The sequence below is a fragment of the Typopeltis vanoorti genome, chromosome 11 (assembly GCF_054136105.1).
Source record: "Typopeltis vanoorti isolate ZY-2024b chromosome 11, IOZ_Tvanoo_1.0, whole genome shotgun sequence".
Classification (NCBI taxonomy): Eukaryota; Metazoa; Arthropoda; class Arachnida; order Uropygi; family Thelyphonidae; genus Typopeltis; species Typopeltis vanoorti.
Window position 1 is genome coordinate 69,996,846 of NC_143559.1, and position 24,050 is coordinate 70,020,895.

General features: G+C 36.3%; 1 protein-coding gene across 4 annotated transcripts in view; it reads right to left on the reverse strand.

Moving 5' to 3' along the window:
- The window catches only part of LOC150101705 (apoptosis-stimulating of p53 protein 2-like), a 209,309-nt gene that overhangs the window by 45,333 nt on the left and 139,926 nt on the right, over positions 1 to 24,050 (reverse strand). For all 4 annotated transcript variants that reach the window (XM_090400042.1, XM_090400044.1, XM_090400041.1 and 1 more), the window contains 2 exons: positions 16,950 to 17,164; positions 6,719 to 6,852 (listed from right to left, as the gene is read on the reverse strand). In XM_090400042.1, coding sequence (XP_090256168.1) covers positions 6,719 to 6,852; positions 16,950 to 17,164 — 349 coding nt within the window. The remainder of the gene's footprint in view (positions 1 to 6,718; positions 6,853 to 16,949; positions 17,165 to 24,050) is intronic.

Genomic DNA, 24,050 nt, shown 5'->3' on the forward strand with positions numbered 1-24,050 from the left:
GACCAGATTATGTAATGTAATCTTGGTCATTTGGCTGAAGATCCATGGATGAGTGCTTCTCAAATTTGGGATTTCAAGCATCCAAATTTGTTGAGGTTTGGAAAGTTTCTTAGGACTGGGAAGATGGCAGATTCCAGGAATAGCCTCTCACATTATTATTTGTTACGGTGGAGTAGAGTGGCCTTCTTCCAGTGTCAGCAAGTCTAGTGGCCATAATGGTGAAACCAAATGTAGTCCATGTGTTTCTGATGTTGGCCGTCCTGCCTTTTTGGCTGTATAGGACAGTTTGCAACTACAAGGAACCTGGTAAACACCTGGCAGGTCTAGGGAATGTGGCTGGCCTTTAGCAGAGCAAATAAGGGATGTGCCAATTTTTTTATACGGTCTGTAAGTGGTTGTAAGGTTGTATTTCTTAAAAATTAAAAAAAATTTTACAGATGTGCCCTGGATATATGGAATGGCGATAGATTTTGTGTAGCCTCTCTTCTGGAGGGGGGGGGGGGTTGTGGTTATCGTGTTTTAATAATTTTTTTGTTTGGTAGGGGATTGTAGCCATTGGCTAAGAAAGTGTTGAGAATGTGGTCAAGTTCTGTAGTTCGGGCACTATTATCAGAATTGATTAATTTTGCCCTGAATTTATTCAGCTGAGAGATAATTACCTAAAACAGTACATGATGGGGGAGGGGGGGGGTACCTGGTATATTTGAAAGCATCTTTATACATAACTTAAGTAATAACTACTCTGCATCTGATTTGAGAGAATGATCATGCAGTCTTTACCTGGGAGGCAGTCATGCAAGCATTCAAACTTCTCACTATGCCCAGAGGGCATAGTCAGAATCTCCACCCCATTTTCCCTGTCCAGCTTGCATTCTCATCTCCATTCACACACACTTCGGTCTCTCTTTCTCTCTCCTTTTCCACTCTCCTGCTCATTCACATTACCTCTGACTTTCTTTGATCCCTTGTTCACATTAACATCACTCATGACACTTCCTTCTAGCACCAGTCTCTTCAGTTGATTCACACCAAATTCATTTAAAATCCATCGCTTTTATACAATTCCATTCTTCCCTCGGATTCCACTGATCAACAAACTGTACCCGTTTCTCCTCACACAGCTCTGCTAGATACTTATGATTAACAGTTGTGTGTGATACTATGTGCCTCCCATGATGAGTCTCTGACTCCATGGAGGTCACATGTTAATTTTTTTTTTTAATTGTTCTTTCAAGTATTTACATATGTACAATGATCATCTATTCAGTATATTATTTTACAAGGTTCAGCACTTTGTGCTACATATAATGAGATTTAAATAATAATGATGATAATAGTTTTTTTTTATATAACAATCATAATAATAATTTACAATTATATTGTTTAGAGTTACATAAGGTGTATAATATTACATGTTGTAGTTTACTATTTTTTTTTCCAAGTTTGAAAAGGTGTGATTATACAACAGTATTTACACATATACAATCTAAATATTATTATTTCCTTATTCTCACAAACATACAGTGTAAACTCATGATTTACATTTAAAAGAATTTCTTTTTTTTTTTTTTACATTGCATACGTTTGCTTACATATAATACATTACTTACATTTGTTTACATGTGATATTTACATTACGTACATTGGTTTACATATAATACATACATTACATACATTGGTTTTCATGTGATATGTACATTACATGCATTTGGTTACATATGATACATCTTGGATGAGAACTAATTTCTTTGCTTTCATCCTCGAAGCTTATATGTAAGCTTATCTGAGGATGACACCAGTTGGTTATTATGTATTGTTTTTTTTTTTTTTTTTTTTTTGCTGTGTTGGGAAGCTACGAAATTTATGATTGAGAAATTCGCGCGCACACATTCACACACATGCACGCACGCGCACACACACGCAATAACTTGGAATGTATTGATGCGTCGCTGAACTGGAAGCCTGAACGAATATATTGTGTTTCATTAAGTTTGTATGGTATTTTGGGTGCATGTTTCTTGTTCATAGTATGTCCTTAGAGCTCTTTTCAGGCTATTGTAGTTTGTAAGGTTTCTGTATTCAAAAGGTAATTTGTTTACCATGTCTGGGATGTAGAAGTTTCGCATGGCCTTTCCGTAGTGATTATTGTATTTATATGTGATATAATTAGTAGTCTGAGGTCTTGTTATACGGTATGTATTTCTAACTGTCCTGTAGTTGGCATTGAAATAATGTTTTAGCAAGGCTGCATAGTGACATAAATGTTTGGCTGTAAGTATTTTGTGTTCTAACATTGCAATGTTTACAAGGTCGTGATTTTTTTTTGTTCACAAAAGATCAGTTTTGTCATTTTGTACTGTAGCGACATTAATCTATTTAATTTGTAGGGTGCACAGAAAGCATACGTTGTTATAACGTATCTTAGTATATTTTGGCATAGTGCTTTGTATATTAGTGTTTTTAGGCATATGGGAACCATGTCTTTTAACCTGTAGAGTTTGCCACTTATTGTTCGGAGTTTGTTGTGTAGATGGCTATTCCAGTTCATATCTGCATCGAAGTAAATTCCAAGGGATTGTATTGTTTCAACCTGAGTGACTGTAGTGGTTTTGCTGTTCTGTGTGTTTTTTATGTTGGAAAGTGGATGTTGGATGGTTATATATTTGTTATCAACTGGTCGAGTCAGTGGATTTCTGAATATCATTAATTTTGTCTTTTCTGAGTTTAGGTGCATGGAGTTTTTCGTGAGCCAGTCTATGATCAGATTTATGTCATGTTGCATATTTGTTTGGGGCTATGCTTGCATTATTATGGATGGATATTATTGCTGTATCATCTGCCTATTGGAATATCTTACCTTTGAGTGGTAGCTGATTAATATCATGCATGTAAATGTTGAACAGAGTTGGGGAGAGTACAGCTCCCTGTGGTACTCCACAGGTTACTGGTAGCTCTCTGCTTCGGTTTGATCCGATACGTGTGATATGCTTTCTATTTTAGAGGTAGTTTGTAAACCACTTGTGAAGAGGCCCGTCTGTTCCAACATGCCTCAGCTTTTCTAACAAGGTTTGATGTGTAAGTGTATCGAATGCTTTAGTTAGATCTATAAAGACTACCATGGCAATTTTGTTTTTGTCTAAGGCGGTATTAATTAGGTGTGTAAAGTCTTCCAAGAGAGATGTTGTTCCCTTATTTTTCTGAAAACCATATTGTGTTTTGGGGATAATATGAAAGATCTCAGTGTATGCTGTGAGTTTCTTCAGTATGATCCGCTCCATAATTTGATTGATAATTGGTAATGTTGCTATGGGTCTGTAATTGCTGATTAAATTTCTTTTTCCATGTTTGTATATGGGTGTGGTTATGGCGGTCTTTAGCATACTTGGTATCTGTCCTGTTTTAAATATTTTATTTATTAATTTTCGTAGGATAGGACTTAAACTAGTTGCATGGTGCTTTATATCTTTAGGTCTGATACCATCAATTCCTGGGCCTTTGTTTGGTTTGATGTATTGCAGAGAAAAGTTCTGCTTCTTTTATGGTTGGGAACCATAATGTCTGTTTTGATTGTGGTCCAAGTGGAGGGTCTCGTTTTGTGATTAGGGGAATATTTCTGTGCAGTTCTTGGATGGAGTCTGCAAAGTATTGGTTAAAGTCATTTGCTAGTTGTTGGATAGGCTTTGCGTCTTTCATGAAGCTGTGTTTTATGGTTTCGGAGGCAGTGATGTTGGGAACAAAATCTAGCATCTCATTGATCAGATGCCAGGTTTGTTTCATGTTGTTTTGTGAGAAGGTTATTTTGTCTCTGTAGTAGCTTCTTTTTGCATTTCTGATTTGTGTTGTAAGGCGATTCCTTGTTATCTTATATTCAGTTTTTAAAGCTGTGTTATTTGGATATCGCTTTAATTCTTTCCATAAAGCGTCCTTTCTGTGTATTTCTAGGATTAAGTTTTGTGTTATCCAAGGATTTTGTGTTGTTTTTGAATGAATTCGGACTTTCTTTGTAGCTTTCTTATATATTTCCTCCAGTGTGAGTTTAATGTTGTTGTATAAGATATCTGCTGAATTTGATGCCAGGTGTTCCCAGTCTGTTTTTCTTATTTCGTGGTTGACTATTTCTTCATCTATTATTATTTTCTGTCGCTTTTCTTCTGTGGGACATTGCATTGATATTGTCTTGGTGTGCAGGTTTAGAGCGGTGAAGTAAGGGTCTGCTACTTTGCACCTTATGACTGATGCAGTGTAACTATTTGGTGGTGCTCGGACGTTTATATGATCTAGACAGGATCAGTGATAGTATTTCCTAATATTTCTTCTCTAGTACATGATGTTATTGTTGGTATTAGATTATACATGGATGGTGTGTCTAGGTATTGTACAGTGTTGTTCTGGTTTTCATTTGCAATATTTATGTTTATGTCGCCAATTATCATTAGGTGTTCGGTTGAGCATATTTTTTGGCTTGAAAGCCAGCAATTGAGTTCGTGCAAGAATTTTTATCAAGTTTAGGTTTGGTGGCCTGTAAATAGCATTTAGTATTATGGGATGCTGTCTATTGGTGGTATTAGTGATTTTGAGGCAAAGGGTTTCTGAATCTGATATCTGCTGAATCTGATGCCAGGTGTTTCCAGTCTGAGATCGAGAGACCTCTCGCTTGTACTGTGTTTTATTTCCATGCATCAAGTGATTCGAAAGTACAATTACTGATGTATTCTGGTGTAATTACATCTATCTGATGGTTCACATCACAGTGATTTTGAGGCAAAGGGTTTCAGCATGCTCAAACTGATAGGCCGTTTCTTTTGCTATTAATTTTTGTTTGATAAACATTAATATTCTACCCCTCTTTTTGTTTGGCAGCGTGGAATTTGGAAAGCAGTCGCTTTCATTAGTTATGGATATTTCTGTAAAAATCATATATATCAATAATATCAGTGTAATTCCTCAGATAAGCCTGTAATAATAACCAATGTTTTCGGATGCTTCTGATGTTAATATGCAAGATTGAGAGACCTCTCGCTTGTACTGTGTTTTGTTTCCATGCATCAAGCGATTCGAAAGCACAATTACTGATGTGTATTCTGGTGTAATTACATCTATCTGATGGTTCACATTCATTTTTGTTGTGTTGAGATCTTCTTATTGAACTAAGTTGTAGTCTTTTGTTTCGCTCTGGCAACCTGTCTATATCTTCCGAGCTTTTTATTTGTATTGACTTTGAAGTCTGTGACTTTCTTAAAAATATTTTGCCATCTTTGATCCATAAAAATTGATAGTTTTTTTCTGTTTTTTCTTTTCTTGCTTGGTTCAAAAGATTCTGATTGAAAGGTGTTAAATACTCAGATAGAAAGATTGGCGTATTGTCTTGCGATGCATTTAAATCCTTGACTACTGGTTTTTTTCAGTTTGCTGGCTTTTATGAGATTGTCTCTTGTAGCCTTGCTTGTCAGACAAACTATGACTGGTGCAGGGTCGTGGCGAGCCTTGTTTTCTGTTCTTCCTGGGAAACTGATTTATGGTCTGAATATCATTATGCTGTAGGGGGGATGTCAATTGCATGGCCTAACTTTAAAACTACGTCTCTGAGATTTTCTGTGGATTCAGTTTCTGGGAGACCGTTTATGACAAGGTCTTCTTTATGTTGTTGTTGGTTTAAAACTTTGTATTGTAGTTTCAGGGAATTAAATTCTTGATGGAGTTTCAATGTGTCTTTTATCAATTTGTGCTGCCTGTCAGTTAATGGGTTAATGCTGGTTTTAACGTCTTTTACTGTTTGTAAGACTTCTTCGACTTTTGAATTATTAAATTTAACAAATTTAATTTTTTTTTTTTTGTTATTTGTTTATTCTGTTTATCAAATAGTTCTTGGACAAGATCTACCAAGCTGGCTTTTATATTTTCTAAACCTTTTTCTAGTAATAAATTTACGGAACTCAAATTATAAGACTCATCGGTATTTTGTTGTCTGTTCAGTTCATCGTCCGATTCTGCCTCCGGCGTAATCAGTTGCGTCATGGGTGGTGGCATTTCTTTGTTCTCTTTACAGTTTAGGCACTTCCATTCTTCTCGTTTGGCATTGGATTTGCGTTGCCAGGTTGTTTCTGAAAGTCCGGAACATGTAAAGTGAAGATTCCTATGGCATTTCCTGCAGGTTATATAACATCCGTCGGACGGTAATTCCTTCTGACACTTGTTGCACTTCATGACCCACCTTTCTTCCTTTGGACAGCTGCAAAGATGGCGACGTCCTTTGTTCTATACCCATTAGCAACCGCGGTGTACGCTTCAATTTTTAGCACGCTCAGATTTTGGATTCCACTTGACGGATTTCGATGAATTATTTGAATGACATGAATGATGAATAATAATAATAATAATAATTTTTGCTCACCATCTCAACTCATCATCGTACCTAGGAAAAATACAAACTTCCTTCCTACCACATGTTGTTTTTCACTCTCTTCAATAATCCTATGACATCTATCCTCACATTCTCCCTATGTCCAACCAAATCACTCATTCTACCACTAACTCCCTTACATAGTTGCTTCTATATATCCAAGAGCATCAAGCACTCTGTTCATCCTCTATTCTGGAAAACAAACATGGAGTCCCAAGAATCATAATGAGAGACCTATACTAAGAATTCACACAATATTCATCATATCTCTCCTTAAACTCAAGAATTATATGTACAATTCCAAAAATGTTTACTCACCATCCATCACTATCCTGTGCATTAACATCACACCCAAACTCTACAAGGAATGTAACTATCTCAAAATGGCCAGCACAGATAGCATTGTGAAGAGCTGTTATTCCTTCATCATTTGCTGCACTTGGATTAGGAACCTGTAAGATTAGAAATAATAAAAAATTACATTAATTTTGTTCAGTTTAATGTTCAGTTTACTATAAAAATCAACTTGCAAGCTCTTATCACAACAAATTCTTCATTTTCACATTCATGACTTTTTCATAGCATAATACGAAAGATAACAGTAAAAACAAAATCATTGTAGTGCTGCTACTACACAGATTAAGTGCAGTAGATTTTTCAAGAATGGTTCAGTGTCAGGAGTGTAGCAAGTATGCCTTGGAAAGATATTTGGAATATGTGTCATTAGAGGATGAATGAGACAGTAGGAGTTTGTAGGAAATGCAATATCCTAATGGAACTGTGATGTTTTATGAACATAATTTGAACAACAAAAGACAAGTGATGAAACGCAATGGAAACTAAGATTTTCACTAGTAGCAAGAAAAATCATGAGCAAGAGATTAAGAGCAATAGTGAATATGAGAGAACAAGGTAATGGTAAACAAGAGAATATGAGATGAAAGAAAGTGCCTGTGACTGTAAGTGAATACAATTAATGAGATGCAACAAGAGTTGAAATATTGCTGAGCAATGAAATAAAATGCATGAATAATAGATGACATAAAAATGGGAGCGATTCCATTCATAATGTTCCCTAAAGTTTAACCACTCATTTACACATCTCTAAATACACAAATTTCTTGCTGTCCAGTCCCATCAATGTTAATATATAGCTTAAAATTTCCCCATTCCACACTAAAATGCCTAGTATTATCCTTTGCTCACAGGATCAGAGTATTCAAATCCTCCTACAAGATTTCTATACTAAGTTTAGCATCATTAGCAAACAAATGGACATTTCACTTCAGATTACTCCCAATATCATAAACATCATCAAATCCCTGATATATATATATTATATATATAGTCAGAGGGTGTAGAGGATATTATTATTAATGCCAGACCTCCATGGAATCATTGCAGGAGGTACACACTATCACACATAAAACTCGTCAAACTGTGCTTTAAACTCATGCAATGTATTCCACTCACTAACCACACTCCATGCAAAGAACCTGCTCTTTACTCCCTCCCTCCCTTACACTATCCTTATACAGTTTCCATGGATGATCTCTTGTTCTATCCTGTCTCCCATTCTATGAAAAATTTCTTCCAAATTAAGCTGGTAAAAACCTCTGACCAATTTATGTCCCAATCACATCTCCTCCCCTCTTCTCCTATTTATGAGACTTTGCAACTTGCATTTCCTTAATGTATTCATACCACATATTCCAAAGACCATTATAACTAATAGTGAATCTTAGTGAATCTTCTCTGGACCTTTTCTAATAAGAGCCTCCGTAGTTCAGTCAGTATAGATGAAGTCCTTTGGTTGGAAGGACGTGGGTTCGATTCCCATCCATGATGTGAGGAACCTTTATCTGGTTTCTTTTGAATAAAAAGTGAGTTAACTGGTCTCATACAGAGGCAGAGGATTTTTTCACCTGTAAACTCAGTTTTTTTCATCCCTCAGAACAGGTAAACCAGTCTATGAATACACACAGATCCACAGTCAAAAATTACATACTTAAAATCCCTCAGTGGGAGGGCTTAGTTGGTCCTAAGGGACGGATGAGGAAAAGTGTGGGAATCCCACACAACAACCTTTTCTAATAAAACCTCATTATGAAAATCAGGTAACTAAATCTGCACACAGTAATCCATATGTGATCTAATCAAGGCCTTATACAATGAAACCATAACCTCTTTAATTTTGCATGTTGAGGTTCCCTGCATCATTGCCATATGACCCCTGAATTTCAGGTTTCTGTCTACCACCACTGCCAGATCTCTCTTCTCCTCTACCTCCTTCAAAATTTCCACAAGTGTATACTTTGCATCCCATCACTGCTTAGCAAATTTCAGAAGCTTACACTTTCCAACAGTGAACTGACAATTCCATTCATATAATCTATACAGATTCTCCTGTAAGGCACAACATCTGCTTGATTCCTCATTGTTCTCCCCAATTTTGCATAATCTGTAAATATTGCACATCTCTAGTTAAACCCATCCCAATATCATTACTATACAAGCTGAATATACAACAATTCCCCCAAAAACAGACCCTTACAAAATACCACTAGTGACCTTCCTCTTTCGGGACACTGCATCCCTATATACAACTTGCTGATATTTGACAGCCAGTCACCCATGCAACTCACTAGTCTGTTATCTGATCCCATCCTTTTTAATTTAGTTAACAGTGTGTTGCATGGCAATCTATCAAAAACTTCTGCAAAATCTAAGTATACCATCATATATGCATCTTTCGATCCAATGCATTCATCACTTTATTATTTTATTATAGTACATAAACAAGATTGTAAAACATGACTGCCTTTTTAACAAACATGGTTTGTTAAAAAGGCAGTCAATTCTCTGACAATAAGAGAGAATACTGCTGTTATCAATCCATTCACGCATCCTAGCTCTCACTAACCTCTTTGATACCTTAACCCCAACTTCAAATATACAGACTGGTTATATAATTTGGACCAACAGCCTTATCACTACCTTTTTGTGAAGTGGAAGAATTTTACCATTTTTTTTTTTGAAGTGGAAGAATTTCTTTCCACTCCCTTGAGACCTGTGCTATTGCAAGTCTTATTAAACAGGAATGCCAAGGCTACTGCCAACTGCTTAGAACATATTGATATATATCAAGTCCTATTGGGCTATTGACATCAAGCTTAATGCCTTATATAACTCATGCTCACTCACTCTTTAATAATGTGTTATTATTATTATTATTTTAATAACATAGGTCTACATGTATCACCTACTTACGAGAGCCAGCGCCGCCGATTTTCACTCATAAACAGGTATGTACAATGTAATATGATTTTTGTGGAAAACATATTCGGTCCCTTGCGATTCCGCTTTGAACAAGTATTACTGTATATATATATATACATATATATGTTAAAGATACCAAGCAATTTTATAAGCTAAGTTTTAATCCTTTTTCCCAAGTAAACAAACGGACAAATAAGTCAAGTTTGCTCCTGAACGTAGTTCAAGTCTGAGGCAACTCGTGGTAAAGGTGGAGTAAGATCCGATCACTTTCCTTAGTATTTTCCCCTAATGCAAAGCCATCCCCTTATGGAGATGTATGATGCTATGCATTAAAGGCAAGGGCCACTACCCAGATCGGTTTCAACCTTAATTAAGATCTTGTCAGTGGGAGCCAGACAAAAAAAAAATGCCAAGGTTGAATTATATATATATATATATATATATGTATATGTAATATGTAATGCAGAGGTTATAAATTTTACCTAAACAAGTTGCCACAAGGTGCTTTGACCTTATTAAATATAAAAATCTCAGGATGAGAGTGAGATGTAGAAAGTTTTTTTTTAACTTGGGTATACTATGTTAAAGATACCAAGCAATTTTATAAGCTAGGTTTTAATCCTTTTTCCCAAGTAAGGCACAAACAGACAACTAAGTCAAGTTTGCGCCTGAACGTAGTTCAAGCCTTGGAAAAAGGATTAAAACCTAGCTTATAAAATTGCTTGGTATCTTTAACATAGTATACCAAAGTTAAAAAACTTTCTACATACATATATATATATACATACACACACGCACACATATACATACATACACACACGCACACATATACATACACACACACGCACATACATACACACACACGCACACACATACACGCACATGCACATACACACACACACACGCACATACACACACACACACGCACATACACACACACACGTACATACATACACGCGCGCGCGCATATACATACATACACGCGCGCACGCACGCACATACACACGCACGCACATACACACGCACTCATATACATACATACACACGCACTCATATACATACATACACACGCACTCATATACATACATACACACGCACTCATATACATACATACACACGCACTCATATACATACATACACACGCACTCATATACATACATACACACGCACTCATATACATACATACACACGCACTCATATACATACATACACACGCACTCATATACATACATACATATGCATACAAACACACACACATACACACACACACACACACACATGCATACATACACACATGATAGAGAAAGAGTTATGTCCATACAAAGTAGAGATGCAAGAGAGAAATAGTACCAGTGGTTTCGAGGCAGTATGGTGTGAGATAGAGGTGAAGGGAATCGAATACTTGGTGGGATGTTGTTATAGACCAGGTAATGTGGATGGTGGTGATAGTGAAATGTACAGTCAAATTAGCCAAGCAAATAAGAAAAGGGTGATCATTATGGGTGATTTTAATTATGGCAATATAGACTGGAATGATGAGATAGCAACTAGAAGTAAAGAAAGTGAGTTTCTTGAGTTTTTGAGGGATAACTATCTCAGATAGTATGTAATAGAGGGCACACGAGGATTAAGGGTCTTGAATTTGGTCATCTCATCGGAGGATGTAATTATAAATGAGGTGTCAAATCATCCACCAATTGGTAAGAGTGACCAATTGGTGGATGATTTGGTGGACCAATTGGTGGATGAGTGGGGGATTGATTATTAAGAGGTCAGGAGACAGCTTGCAGGTGTAGCATGGAATGAGGAGTTAGCTGGAAAAGAGATCAATGCAGCTTGGAGGATTTTCAAAAACTATCTAGTAGATGCAATGTCTAAATGTATTCCAAGGGTGAGAAGGTTAAATAAGGTAGGTGTGAGATGGATGAATAAAGAGATTAAGTATGTGATACAGAGAATGAGGGCATTGTGGAGGCAGCATAAGAGAAGTGGAAATAACCAATTCCATGAGGTCTACAAAGACCAGGCAAGGAGGGTGACTTGGTTCGTGAGAGTAGCTAAAGAGAGGTATGAACAGCAGTTAGCTAATGAAGCCAAAAAGAATCCTAGGGAGTTCTTTTGATATGTAGCCAGCAAAAGAAAAAATGATTATGGAAGGATTACATTGATTGGAGAAAATGGTATAAAGACAGTTGTTGCAGAATGTGTGGCGGAGATAATTAATGAGCAGTTCATAAAGATCTTTCAATCTTGTTAATGTGACTTCATGGAGAGATTGAGAGCAGTTGATGATGGAGAGGAGAGACTGACTATAAGTGAGCAAGAGGTGTTTGGGGAGTTGAGTAAACTAGATGTTAATAAGGCTGTGGGACTTGATAATATATCACCGCGTATTCTGAAGGAAAGTGCCAGAGAGTTGACACCTGCCTTGATATATTTTTTTAATACGAGTCATGCACTTGGTCAAGTTCCTAAGGAGTGGAAGGAGGGCAAGATTATGCCGCTTCATAAAGGAGGTGATCAAACTCAAGCATCAAACTATGGGCCTCTCTGTGTGTCAGGTGTTGTGGTTAAGTTGTTGGAGAAGCTTGTGAGAACTAGGATCCAGAGTTGGGTTGACAACAATGGTATAATCTTTGATGGACAGCATGCATTTGCTAAAGGGAGGTCATGTTTTAGTAATCTACTTACTTATTACAATAAAGTGACTGCTTCTTTGGATAGAGGAAAAGGATATACAGTAATATACTTGGATTTCGCAAAAGCTTTTGATAGAGCCTCATGATAAGTTGACAGTGAAACTCGAGCAGATCGGGTTGGATATTAGATTAGTGCATTGGATTGGAGACTGGCTATCTGATAGGTATCAACAAGTTGTGTATGGGGTGCGATATCCAGGAAAATGAAAGTCACTAGTGAAGTGCCTCAGAGGTCTGTTTTAGGGCCATTACTATTTAACTTGTATATTAATGATATTGGCGAAGATTTGGATGGAGATATTCAGTTGTTTGCAGATGATGCAAAATTGAGACGAGCCATAAAGAGTAGTGAAGATGTTGTGGTCTTGCAAGAAGACTTGAATAAATTGAGTGATTGGGCAAGCAAATGGGGATGTGAGTTCAATGTTGCAAAATGTAAGGTTTTAAAATTTGGAAAACAAAGATGGGATGCAGAATTTATGCTTGGTGAGAATATATTGTTGGAGGTAGAGGAAATAAGAGATCTGGAGGTGATAGTGGATAAGGATCTAAAATTTAGGGGACACATTGCCAAAATTGTGAAGACAATACAAAGGCTTCTGGGAATGATGCGGAGGACACTGACGTGTAGAAGTAGGGAGATTCTTGTTCCGTTGTATAAGGGTTTGATTAGGCCACACATGGACTACTGTGCCCAGATTTGGTCACCGGGATGAAGAGATGTTGGAAAGGGTCCAAAGGCGACTGACTAAGGTAGTTTCTGACCTCTGGAATGTTGAGTATGAGGAAAGATTGAGAAGATGTAATTTGCAGAGTCTTGTGGAGAGGAGGAAGAGGGGAGATATGATAGAGACCTACAAGTTGGTAAGGGGTTGTTATAAGATCAATGGTGGAGAAGTTCTACAGAGAATAGTGGGAGATCAGGGGAGAACCAGAGATCATCCCTGGAAACTGTATAAAGAGGGTGCGAGTAGGGGAGTGAGAGGCAGGTATTTTTCGTGCAGAATTGTGAATGATTGGAATGCCTTGCCTGAGAGTGTGGTGCTGCAAGGAGTTTGAGTGTGTTTAAGGCTCGGTATGATGAGATTTGTGTGTGATAAAAGGACCTCCCAGATGAGTCTTTGACTGCATGAAGTCTTGGGGTAATAATAATAATAATACATACACACACACACACACACACACACATATATATATACACACACACACACACACACACACACACACACACACACACACACACATATATATATACACACACACACACACACACACACACACACACACACACACATATATATATATAGCAAAAAAAACACTTTTTTTACATTTCCAGTGTAAAAAAAGGTTCCCATCAGTCACCTGGAAAATTTATTCCAGGTGACTGATGGGAAAAAGTGTAAATAGCAGGAAATGTAAAAAATTAAGAAAAGGCTAAAAGATGAGTTACTGCCAGTATGTGACTCTATATACTAGATTACAAAATTTAATAACTGAAAATAAATGAATTTACAATTACTTACATTTATCTATTTAAAAAAAAAATCTTTAATTGTTGATTGTTTTTGCTTTTTCTGCACTCTTATAAGTTCCACCTGTCTCTCCACAGTGTATGAGGCATTAAATGCCCCATTGTGGAGGTAATTTTTCTATCCATCAGCATTGACCATGAGCAAAACAGTTACCCTCTGCTTGCTGAGGGTAACTGTTTTGAGGGTAACTCCTTTAAAACACAATGTTTTACTTGGCAGAATGTTATAAAAGAGCCCGGTTTCATCAACATTGAAAATATTTTTCGGTTCATAGTCCTGAATAACAGTCATTAGTTCATGTTTCCAATGGTTTACAGTTTCCCCTGCAACACTTACTTTCTTCACACACTTGATTATACACAATATTGTGATGATCATCCATCCATTTGATGCAGTAAAACCATTAATCCCCAACCTCACAGCAAATTCAAGGGCTTTCATTCAGAGTATAGTACCATCGACTGGAATACCCTACTACTCGTAGAAACAAACTACTGTGCCACAAGTTTATCCAATTCATCGTATGTCGATGTCCGGATATATTTTCGTTTTTTTTTTTACACAGCGCCAGATTGCTTTGCATTGAGTTCAATGCTTGACCTGTTTTTTACTATCATGATCACGGAGAGTCCAAGATCTTTTGCTAAAAGATCTTGGATTTTCGCAGAATTGATATCTTTTCTTCTACCTTCTAATATGTTTTCTGTCTTTTTTCTCCATATTGCTAACATGGATCATCCACCACCGCAACTTGAAAGCAACTATCACATGCTAAATTATGTAGCAGATATACCACGTGCTTCTGAATCGCGACTATGAATACCAACACTGAAAGCTAGTGAAGCAATATTTCACGAACTGTGGTTTATTCACTGATATCTAATATTCACAAGTAATAACTGTTACTTGGTAGAAGTGTGAATGTAATTTCACAATTTGTGTATGCTCCTTGTTCACAATTTCAATACAGCACTGTGAATGTGAAATCACATCACAACACGTTACGGGTGCCATGAGCTACTGACAGTTTAAAATTACTGATATGAAAACTTCACGGTATCGCTCATCACTACATCACTGCTGCAAGCGTGCAAGTCACCATGATGGTGGAAACGAAACTACAGCTGAAAGCAATTCCATCCAGGAACAGAAATGAGCAGATTTTCACAGAAATCGATTTGAATGAGAGGAAATCAATTCAAAAATCAGTGTTGCCACCCGAGAAAAAATTCCTGCAAATCACGGGGAAATAACATCGACATCAAATTGTTAATGGTGGGAAAACAATATATCGTAAGAATAGGCCTTAAGACAGGACCAACTGAAAATGATGTAAATGGCAGGAAAATGTAAATTGCGGGAATGTAAAAATGGGGCTTTACTGTATACACTTTTTCTGTTTAAGTCACATGAGCGTTTTTTTTTTTTATTGTTATTATTTTTTTATTTTTCTCTAGGTTTGGCATCTGTTTTCGATGATTAGCTAATTTGAAGCATTCTTCCTTGCCGGAATTATCTGTTTGATTTTTAAGTATCCTTAAATATTTTGTTTCTATTGCATATTTATATCATCATCATCAAATTCCTGCCATGTACCGTCAAGGGGTGAAGGATATGATAGTACTACATGAAAAAATTACATCATTACTAACTTCCTATCTACAATTTTCCTCCAAATCAGTCTGTTACTTGTCAAGACTCCAACATTATCAGATCTTATATTTCTATCGTCTAAGGCACTTTGTACCGTATCAATCCACCTATATCTTGGTCTTCCTCTGGGTCATTTTGCTGCCAACCTAGCAGAGAACACTTGTTTTGCTAAAGCATATTTATATATATAACATAAAAATTCTTCAATGTAAAAAAGTTTGTAATTATACTTTTTTTTTTTTTTGCCTGTTTTCACTATAGCGAAAACAGGCACAAAAAAGTATCATAATTCAAAATTGTTTTGCTACAGTTCTAGTACTGTTTTTATTTTCTTTACTACACTAAAGCATAATAATGTGTAGTGTAGAAGTGAAGAAAATATCACTTCTGTGTAGCATATAAGAGCAAATAAAATAAAAATAGTGCCATTATAACAAGAAAATGTATAATTTCAAGTTAAACCGACAATAAAAAATGGAATTATAATCAATAAAAGACTGTCTTTTTTTGAGCAGTCATGGGATAATTTTAGCAATGCAAATGATTGTCTGGTACGCTATGCATTAATTACTCCACATGAATACTGGACCTTAACAGGTTAATATACCTATTTACATATAATATAAGTTGAAAGTGTCAGAATAGAATTTTTGATTGCTGATATATATTTTTTTTTTTTGCAAGAATTAACATGATGTCTACAACAAAGTCAGATTATTCAATGAACTCTATTCAGTAGTCATCAGATTATCACAGTTAGATATTCACATGATAGTTCATATGATAGTTCACAGTTATCAGATTATAAAATCTGATAACTGTGTCAAAAGTTATAAGTATTAGTAATCTCAAGCTGCTTTTGGTTTATATATCCTAAACATAATTTTATCTTCTAAGTTGCATCTACAAATAGTCTGAATGAAACCAAAATTGAAATAACTTGAAAAATTTTTAAAACGCAGATCCTAAATCCAAATTTCATTAAATTCCGCACAGCCAGAATAGACTTATCATTTCAAGTTTTTTTGGCCAATTAAAAGGTGACAATTGAAACCAAACAAATCACAGGATACCTTCTTGTATTTATCCTAATTTCATCCAACCAGAGTGGAGTTATTGTAATATATTATTATGAATATAATTATAATTATAAACAAAAACTGGATTGGCTCAAGAAATTCTTAAGATTCCAAATACTGAAAATCTGAACAAAATATACATAGACAATTTGAGGAATAACTTGCATGCAATTGCCAGGCGAATTACTCTTATAGGTGCTTACACATGTTGCAAAATGCATCTCATCATGATGATATTAATAACATTGTTCATAATCTTATGATAATAATGTTGTTGCAATATTGGGATAATGATTATAATAATTACCTCTTGTGCTGTCTTTTTTACAAGTTCCAGTTCACCTTCTAATGCTGCATCCAGAAGTAAAGCAAGTGGATCAAAGCTGACCCTTCTAGGATTTCGAACAGAATCTGAGGTTTTCAAGTTACCTTTCTTTACTCTTCTCAAAGCTGCACTTTGATATGATGGAGTGTGTTCTGCTTCCAGTTCGATTTTCACATTTTCTAATTGTGATGAGTCTTCTAAACAAGTCACATCAGGAATATGAAATAACATTAGTAGACATATACTATTCGAACAAAGAATTAAATGTAGGTCTCAGTCAAAGAATATAACAAAACATATAGTTAAAATTTCATAATTTGTCTCCAACATTTTTATTACAGAACATGATTTTTACATTTCAAATCTCCAAATTTCACATAATCTTAAGAACTTTTGAATTAATCATTAAATTATCTTAGAGTATAATTTTCCTTGTTATGAGAGAACTTAGAGTAGATTCAGAAATGAAGGCTAAAGGTGATATTAGTAATCCAAAAATATAGATTATAGGAATAGAAATAAAAAAAGAAATAAATGTAGAAATAAAGTAGCAAAGAACATCTTACATGTGAGGAAGATCAAAGATGCTGAAGGAAGAGTATTATGGAGGGATGTGGACATAAGAAACAGATGGAGAATATACTTTGAGGGACTTTTGAATGAGGAAAATGCAAGGACTCACAGAGAAGATGGGCAGCCTTCTGAGGGGATGGTGCAGAACATCAGTAGAGTGGAAGTGATGGAGGCCATGAAGAGGATGAGGAATGGAAAATCGGTGGGGCCCCGACAGGATTCCAGTGGAGGCATGGAAGGCACTGGGGGAAGAGGGAATTGACTGGCTGTGGGACCTGTTCATGAAAGTTTGCCAACAGGAAAATATACCAGAGAAATGGAGGGAGAGTACTCATGTCCCCATCTACAAGGGTAAAGGGGATGCACAAAACCGTAAAAATTACAGAGGAATAAAGTTGATGTCCCACACAATGAAAATCCTAGAAAAGGGTTTTTGATGGAAGATTGAGGAAGGAGGTGGAGATTCAAAGGAACAATTTGGCTTCATGCCTGGTAGATCAACAACGGATGCTATCTTTGGGTTACAGCAGATGATGGAAAAGTTTCAAGAGAAACAACGGGAGCTACATCTGGCATTTATTGATCTGGAGAAAGCATATGATAGAGTGCCAAGGCAAGAAGTCTGGAGGTGTCTGAGGGAGAAGAAGGTTCCGGAGAAATATGTCAGGTTGGTGCGGGAGATGTACAGAAATGTGAAGACAAGTGCTCAGACCTGTCTAGGACAGACAGAAAGTTTTCAAGTAACAGTTGGCTTGCATCAAGGGTCAGCATTAAGTCCATTTCTGTTTAACATTGTGATGGAGGTGGTGACGGGGGGGGGTGAGAGAAGATGCGCCTTGGACAATGTTGTATGCAGATGACATCTTGCTGTGTGCAAATTCAAGAGAAGAAGCAGGAACTAAACTGGAAAGATGGAGAAAAGTAGTGGAAGAGAAAGGTATGAGATTGAGCAGAAGTAAGACAGAGTCTATGTGTTGCACAGTGGGCGGCGGCCAGGAGACAGATCTGGAGCTGGAAGGAAATGTCATCAGGAAGGTGAAGGACTTTAGATATTTAGGTTCAACAGTGGAAGAAGATGGAGGAGCTGAGAAGGAAGTGGGATGCAGGAACTGGAGGGAGATGGCTGGAGTGTTATGCGATAAGAGGGTGCCGATCAATCCGAAAGGCAAAATCTATAGGACAGTAGTGAGGCCAGCTATGATGTATGCTATAGAAACTGTGGCCCTGAGGAAAAATAACATCAGCAGGATGGAAGTAGCAGAGATGAGAATGCTTAGGTGGATGTGCGGTGTGACCAGAAAGGATCGTCTGAGAAATGACTATGTAAGGGGAACAGTGAAAGTTACGAACTTAGGAGCAAAGATACAGGAGGCAGGGGGTTGAGATGGTTTGGTCATGTGATGAGGAGGGAGGACGAATATGTGGGAAGAAGGGTCATGCAGATGGATTTGCAAGGCAGGAGGAAGCGTGGGCAGCCAAAGAAGAGATGGAGGGAGTTGGTAGAAGAGGACTTGAGGATGAAGAACTTGGATGTGGTGACAGCCCAAGACAGGAGGATGTGGAGGAGACTCATCATCAACAGTGACCCCCACTTAAGTGGGAGAAGCTGCAGAAGAAGAAGAAGAAGAAGAATAGAAATAAAAAAAAAATTTAAAAAATGTAGATTGTAGAGTTCAAATTAACTTCGGTAAAAATCTATATTCTCAGCTTTAAGTCTCAAAATAAAAGATACATAAAAAAACAAAACAAAAAACTTCCTTCTAAGATATCTGCATTTCTGCTTCAGTGATTGTTACTAGCATAACAATGATGTATAGGCTATTAGAGGGCAAAGAAGTTATTCTTAATATTAATTATTAGCAATTTATTATAACTTTAGCATAAATTTTAGCGTGAGTTAGTAGTGATTGATTGAGATGTGTTTGTGTTTAGAATTTTTAAGTTTAAAGTACCGTATATTATTGCGTATAATGCGAACTAGAAATTTTGTTTGAAAACTATCCCTAAAATGCCATGTCCACGTATAATGCGATCCATTAATCTTGTTCCATAACATTATAAATAATACAATACGAATTAACGAAAGAAATATTTATTTTAAAACAAAATCCTTTAAATTCTTCTTCATCTTTTGAGTCGTCAAACATGTCATTTATAAATTCATCTGCAGGGATTGTGTCATCAGTGTAGCAGTTGTTGTCATCGTCTTCATGCTCTCCAATTTGTTGTGTGTCATCCTCGCTTTTGTATATAACGTGATCTTCGGATCCATCCATTGAATTACTTATTCGACATTTAAGAAATGAGCATTGAATCATTTCAGATGGTATCGAATCCCATGCTTCTTTAACCCAGCTGGTGACTAGGGTGATCTCAGGCTTCTGAAAATTCCCACCCTTTGTCATCTTCACCAAACCAGATGACATCCATTCTCTCCATTTTTCACGTAAGTGATCTTTAAATGGCTTATTCAAGCTGACATCAAGCGGCTGTAAAACGGAAGTTAGACCACCCAATATGACTGCTAGGTCTGTACGTAGCTCACGTGCTTTCTCTTTGCTTGCCTCTGTTAAATGCACCCGGAACATATCCCAAACTAACATGCTTTGTTGACATACCAAGCTACCAGCACGTATATTCCATACTTGATCCAGCCACAATTGTACACCTTCTTCATCCATCCAACCTTTCTGATTGGCACGAACAATTACACCTGGTGGAAATTTCATATGCTTTGGAATTTTCTTCCTTTTAAATATCACTGTTGGCTTTAATTTGGTTCCGTCTGCCATGCATGCTAGAACGGTAAAATGCATTTTTTCATGTCCCATTGTTTTTATGAAGACACCCTTTTCACCAACTGAGTTTACTGTTCGATTCCCAGGCATATCAAAGTATGTGGGCATCTCATCCATATTGCCAATTTGGGAAAGTTCATATCCGTGACACTTCCGTAATTATATGATAAATTCATGAAAGGACTGCACTTTTTCTTCAAGCTGCTTTGGTAACTTCTGCGCAATTTTTGTTTGGTGTCGTAATGTTAATGCTTTGCGTTCCATAAATCTGTTGCATTGCACCACCCAGGCGAAGCAAGAAAAGATGAAATGCCTGATGTGTCCTTGAATTTACCATTCTTGAGTTGCAGGGCTCGAAAACGAACTGCATTTCTTGTTACTATAATGCCATCTTGTCGTTGCATCAAAATCCATTCATTTAGCTCTTCTTCGAGTTCTGGAAAGGATGCTACATCTCCATGATGGGCACGTTTCGTTTTGGGGATTTTTTCAAGACTGTCTTTTTTGCTTACACCAAAGTCTAATATTACTCTCTGCTACACCAAATTCTCTCATAGCAACACTGTTATTATGTTCTTCTGCAAACTGCACGATACGCAATTTAAATCCTGCTTCAAAAGATGAATGTTTAAGTTTCTGTTGGCTCATTTTCAGGCTAGGTTTGTTTAACGAATAATATTTAAAATGAACTGTGGTTAAACCGATATACCTAACTGTGCTCTATCTATCTCACTGTGCTCTATCATTCGGCGATGGAGAGCACATCGTATCTGCGCATAATGCCAGTAATGTAAGTAGCTTTGTGCACAGATACGATGCACACTCAGTCGCCGAATGCGAGTGGGTCAAGTAGATTTGGTTGCATAGGCATTAGGTAGTATATATTGTAATAAGATGTTATATTTTTTAGGATCCGCATATAATGCGAACCCCTAGCTTTAAGTAGTATTTTTTACCATAAATTTTTCGCGTTATACGCGATAATATATGGTACTTTGTTTTTTAATGAGCTAGTTTTGTGTATTGTACTGTTTCTTTATCAATTATGCCTGCACCTCCATTTACTGATTCACTGGTGCCCATTTTGCCATCATTTAAAGATTACATTTTGTGAATTACAAGATTTTCTAGCATGCTGCACCTGCAACAGATTAGTAAAAAAAAATTATTCCTTTCTCAAGTGAAGTGCTGGCAGCATTAAAAACAGAAAGTTTTTAATAAATACAGGAAGGTGTCCTGTAAGATCTAAGTTATAGAGGTCTTTTAATATGCTATATCTCCAGGCTGTGTCATAAGCTTTTTCCATGTTAAAAAACACTGAAACCAGATGTTCTCATTTTAGGAGTGCATGATAGTGGGATCTGGAAAATTCTGATAAACACCTAGAAAAAAAATTAATTAATTTTATGTCTGCTTATATATCCTAAAAGAAAAAGAAAAAATTATTATAATTTGATGAAACATGGGGGGGATTAAAGGGTTTTAATATGTTCTTTCTTGTGGTTATATCAGTAAATTAATATCATTTTTGTTCTAGGTGTTTATCAGAACTTTCCAGACTCCCACCTCTTGTATCTCTTATACATGTTTCTAAGTGGACCAAATGGTTCAGTGTTGAAATATGTCTACAAAAGCCACATTTGTATAGGAGAGAAGATCACTGCTTTCAAAATACCAGAGAAGTCTGCATTAACCATTTTCTCCAATATCTTACAAAGATAATTGGTCAGAGCAATGGGTTGAGAATTGTTTGCTTGTGTTGGATCCTTTCCTAGTTTTGGGATGGCAATGAAATTGACTTGTGCCAAGAATCTGGTAACTCTTCCTCTGTAAGTATTCTATTGTATATTAAGAGAAGGAGATCCATAGAAGATGATTGAAGATATTTCATCATTTCATAATGGAAGTTATGAGATTATTTTTAAAGACATTAAAGGGATATCAGATAAAATAAACAGAATACTACAAAAATACAACCTTAAAGCTGCCTTTAAACCTCCTGCAAGATTAAAGAACTTGCTCAACTCATCCAAGGATATACTTCCTCTGCTGCCCCACCCTGGAGTATACTGTATTCATTGCACCTGTAATCTGCCCTATATAGGGGAAACAGGACACACATTTCCTATCAGAAAAAAGGAACATAAACAACACATTAAATTTAATAACTATGGTAAAGCTGGTCTTTCTAATCATGCCCTGAACACTTTACATAGAATTAACTGGAAAAGCACCTGCTGTTTACATCACACCAAAACGTGGTATGAACGTAAATTTAAAAAGGCCTGTGAAATTCCCACCCTAATCTTAACAATAATGATTGTCTAAAATTTCCAAGAATATGGAAGGCACATATTCTACCCACATAACCTATCTCCCTAAGAGTTAATTATAAACAAGACTATAGATAATCTAGGATCTTAAATCTAATATAACAATTCTCATGTTAAATTAGGATATCATTTTTTGCTGTAATAAAACTATCTGTAAGAAAAAAATCTCTGATGTTGTCTTAAATAGAATATAGCTTTGATGTAGTTATTTTAGTTCTTTTAATTTCATTTTATTTTCACTAGAGGTCAGGCCAATAGAATAACTATTGATCAAGTCATTGTCTCTTTAGCATACTGTGTGAAATGTAATATAGCTCATGTGTGTGTGTGTGTGTGCGCGCGCGCGCGTGCGCGCCCAAGATGATGATCTTGATATGAAGGTTGAAACGTCAGGAAATTTTTCAAAAAAATTTTCATTTTACAGATTTTATCCCCGACTTCTTTACTGTTGGTACTCTTGTTATAGAAGATATGTATTGGATCCATGATTCCTTTTGACTCTGATGATGCATATGTCTTGCTCAGGTTTGGGACACATCTGAAAGCAAGGAAAAGGGAGATCACAAGTTCCAGAGGGGTCAGTACTGGAACCTTTACTTTTCACGAGGGTTGCAGGGAGATATTCAGTTATTTGAAGACAATGTGAAACATGGGAGGTTGCTTGGTTGATTAGGAGTTTATTGACACAAGGACAGCAAAGGTCATACTGTGCCAAACCAAAAGTTACAGCAGTACTCGAGTAATAAAGGGATAAATTAGTAAATAACACATTATTGTGAAAAAGAAGCAAATTTAAATATATATATATATATATATATATATATATATATATATATATATATTCAAGAAAGTAACACAGTATCTACATATAATTAGATGTATTTGTATAAATTAATTCTTTTTAAAAAGTTTATAAACTTCATGCAATTTATCTGAGTGTATATGGATCAACCAGTTAAAAATTTATTCCTTTCTTAAGCGAAGTGCAGGCAATCCACCAGTATGTGATATATAGTGAGCGATGCAACAGATCATACTGCATTGCTCATACATAGGTGAGTCATCAGCACACAGTAAATTAAGAATGTGTAAAATGACTCTGACCTATGAAGAGCCTAGCAAGAACAACTACTTCTGTTTCTCCATTGATTTGACTGCCAGTGTTTATTTTCAGGCTTAATCTCGTGCAATCTATTTGCTAGTGCTCCCATATACTTACTACTGACAGTTTATAAGATCAAAGCTAATAACCTTACTGTAGTGTGTATACGGGACTGACAAACAGTACCTGGAAGATATATGAGGTGATCTAGCAGCTGCATCTGGGTCTCATTTTCTATAATTCCAATGTGGTAATTCCAGTGTGATAATCACCTGTG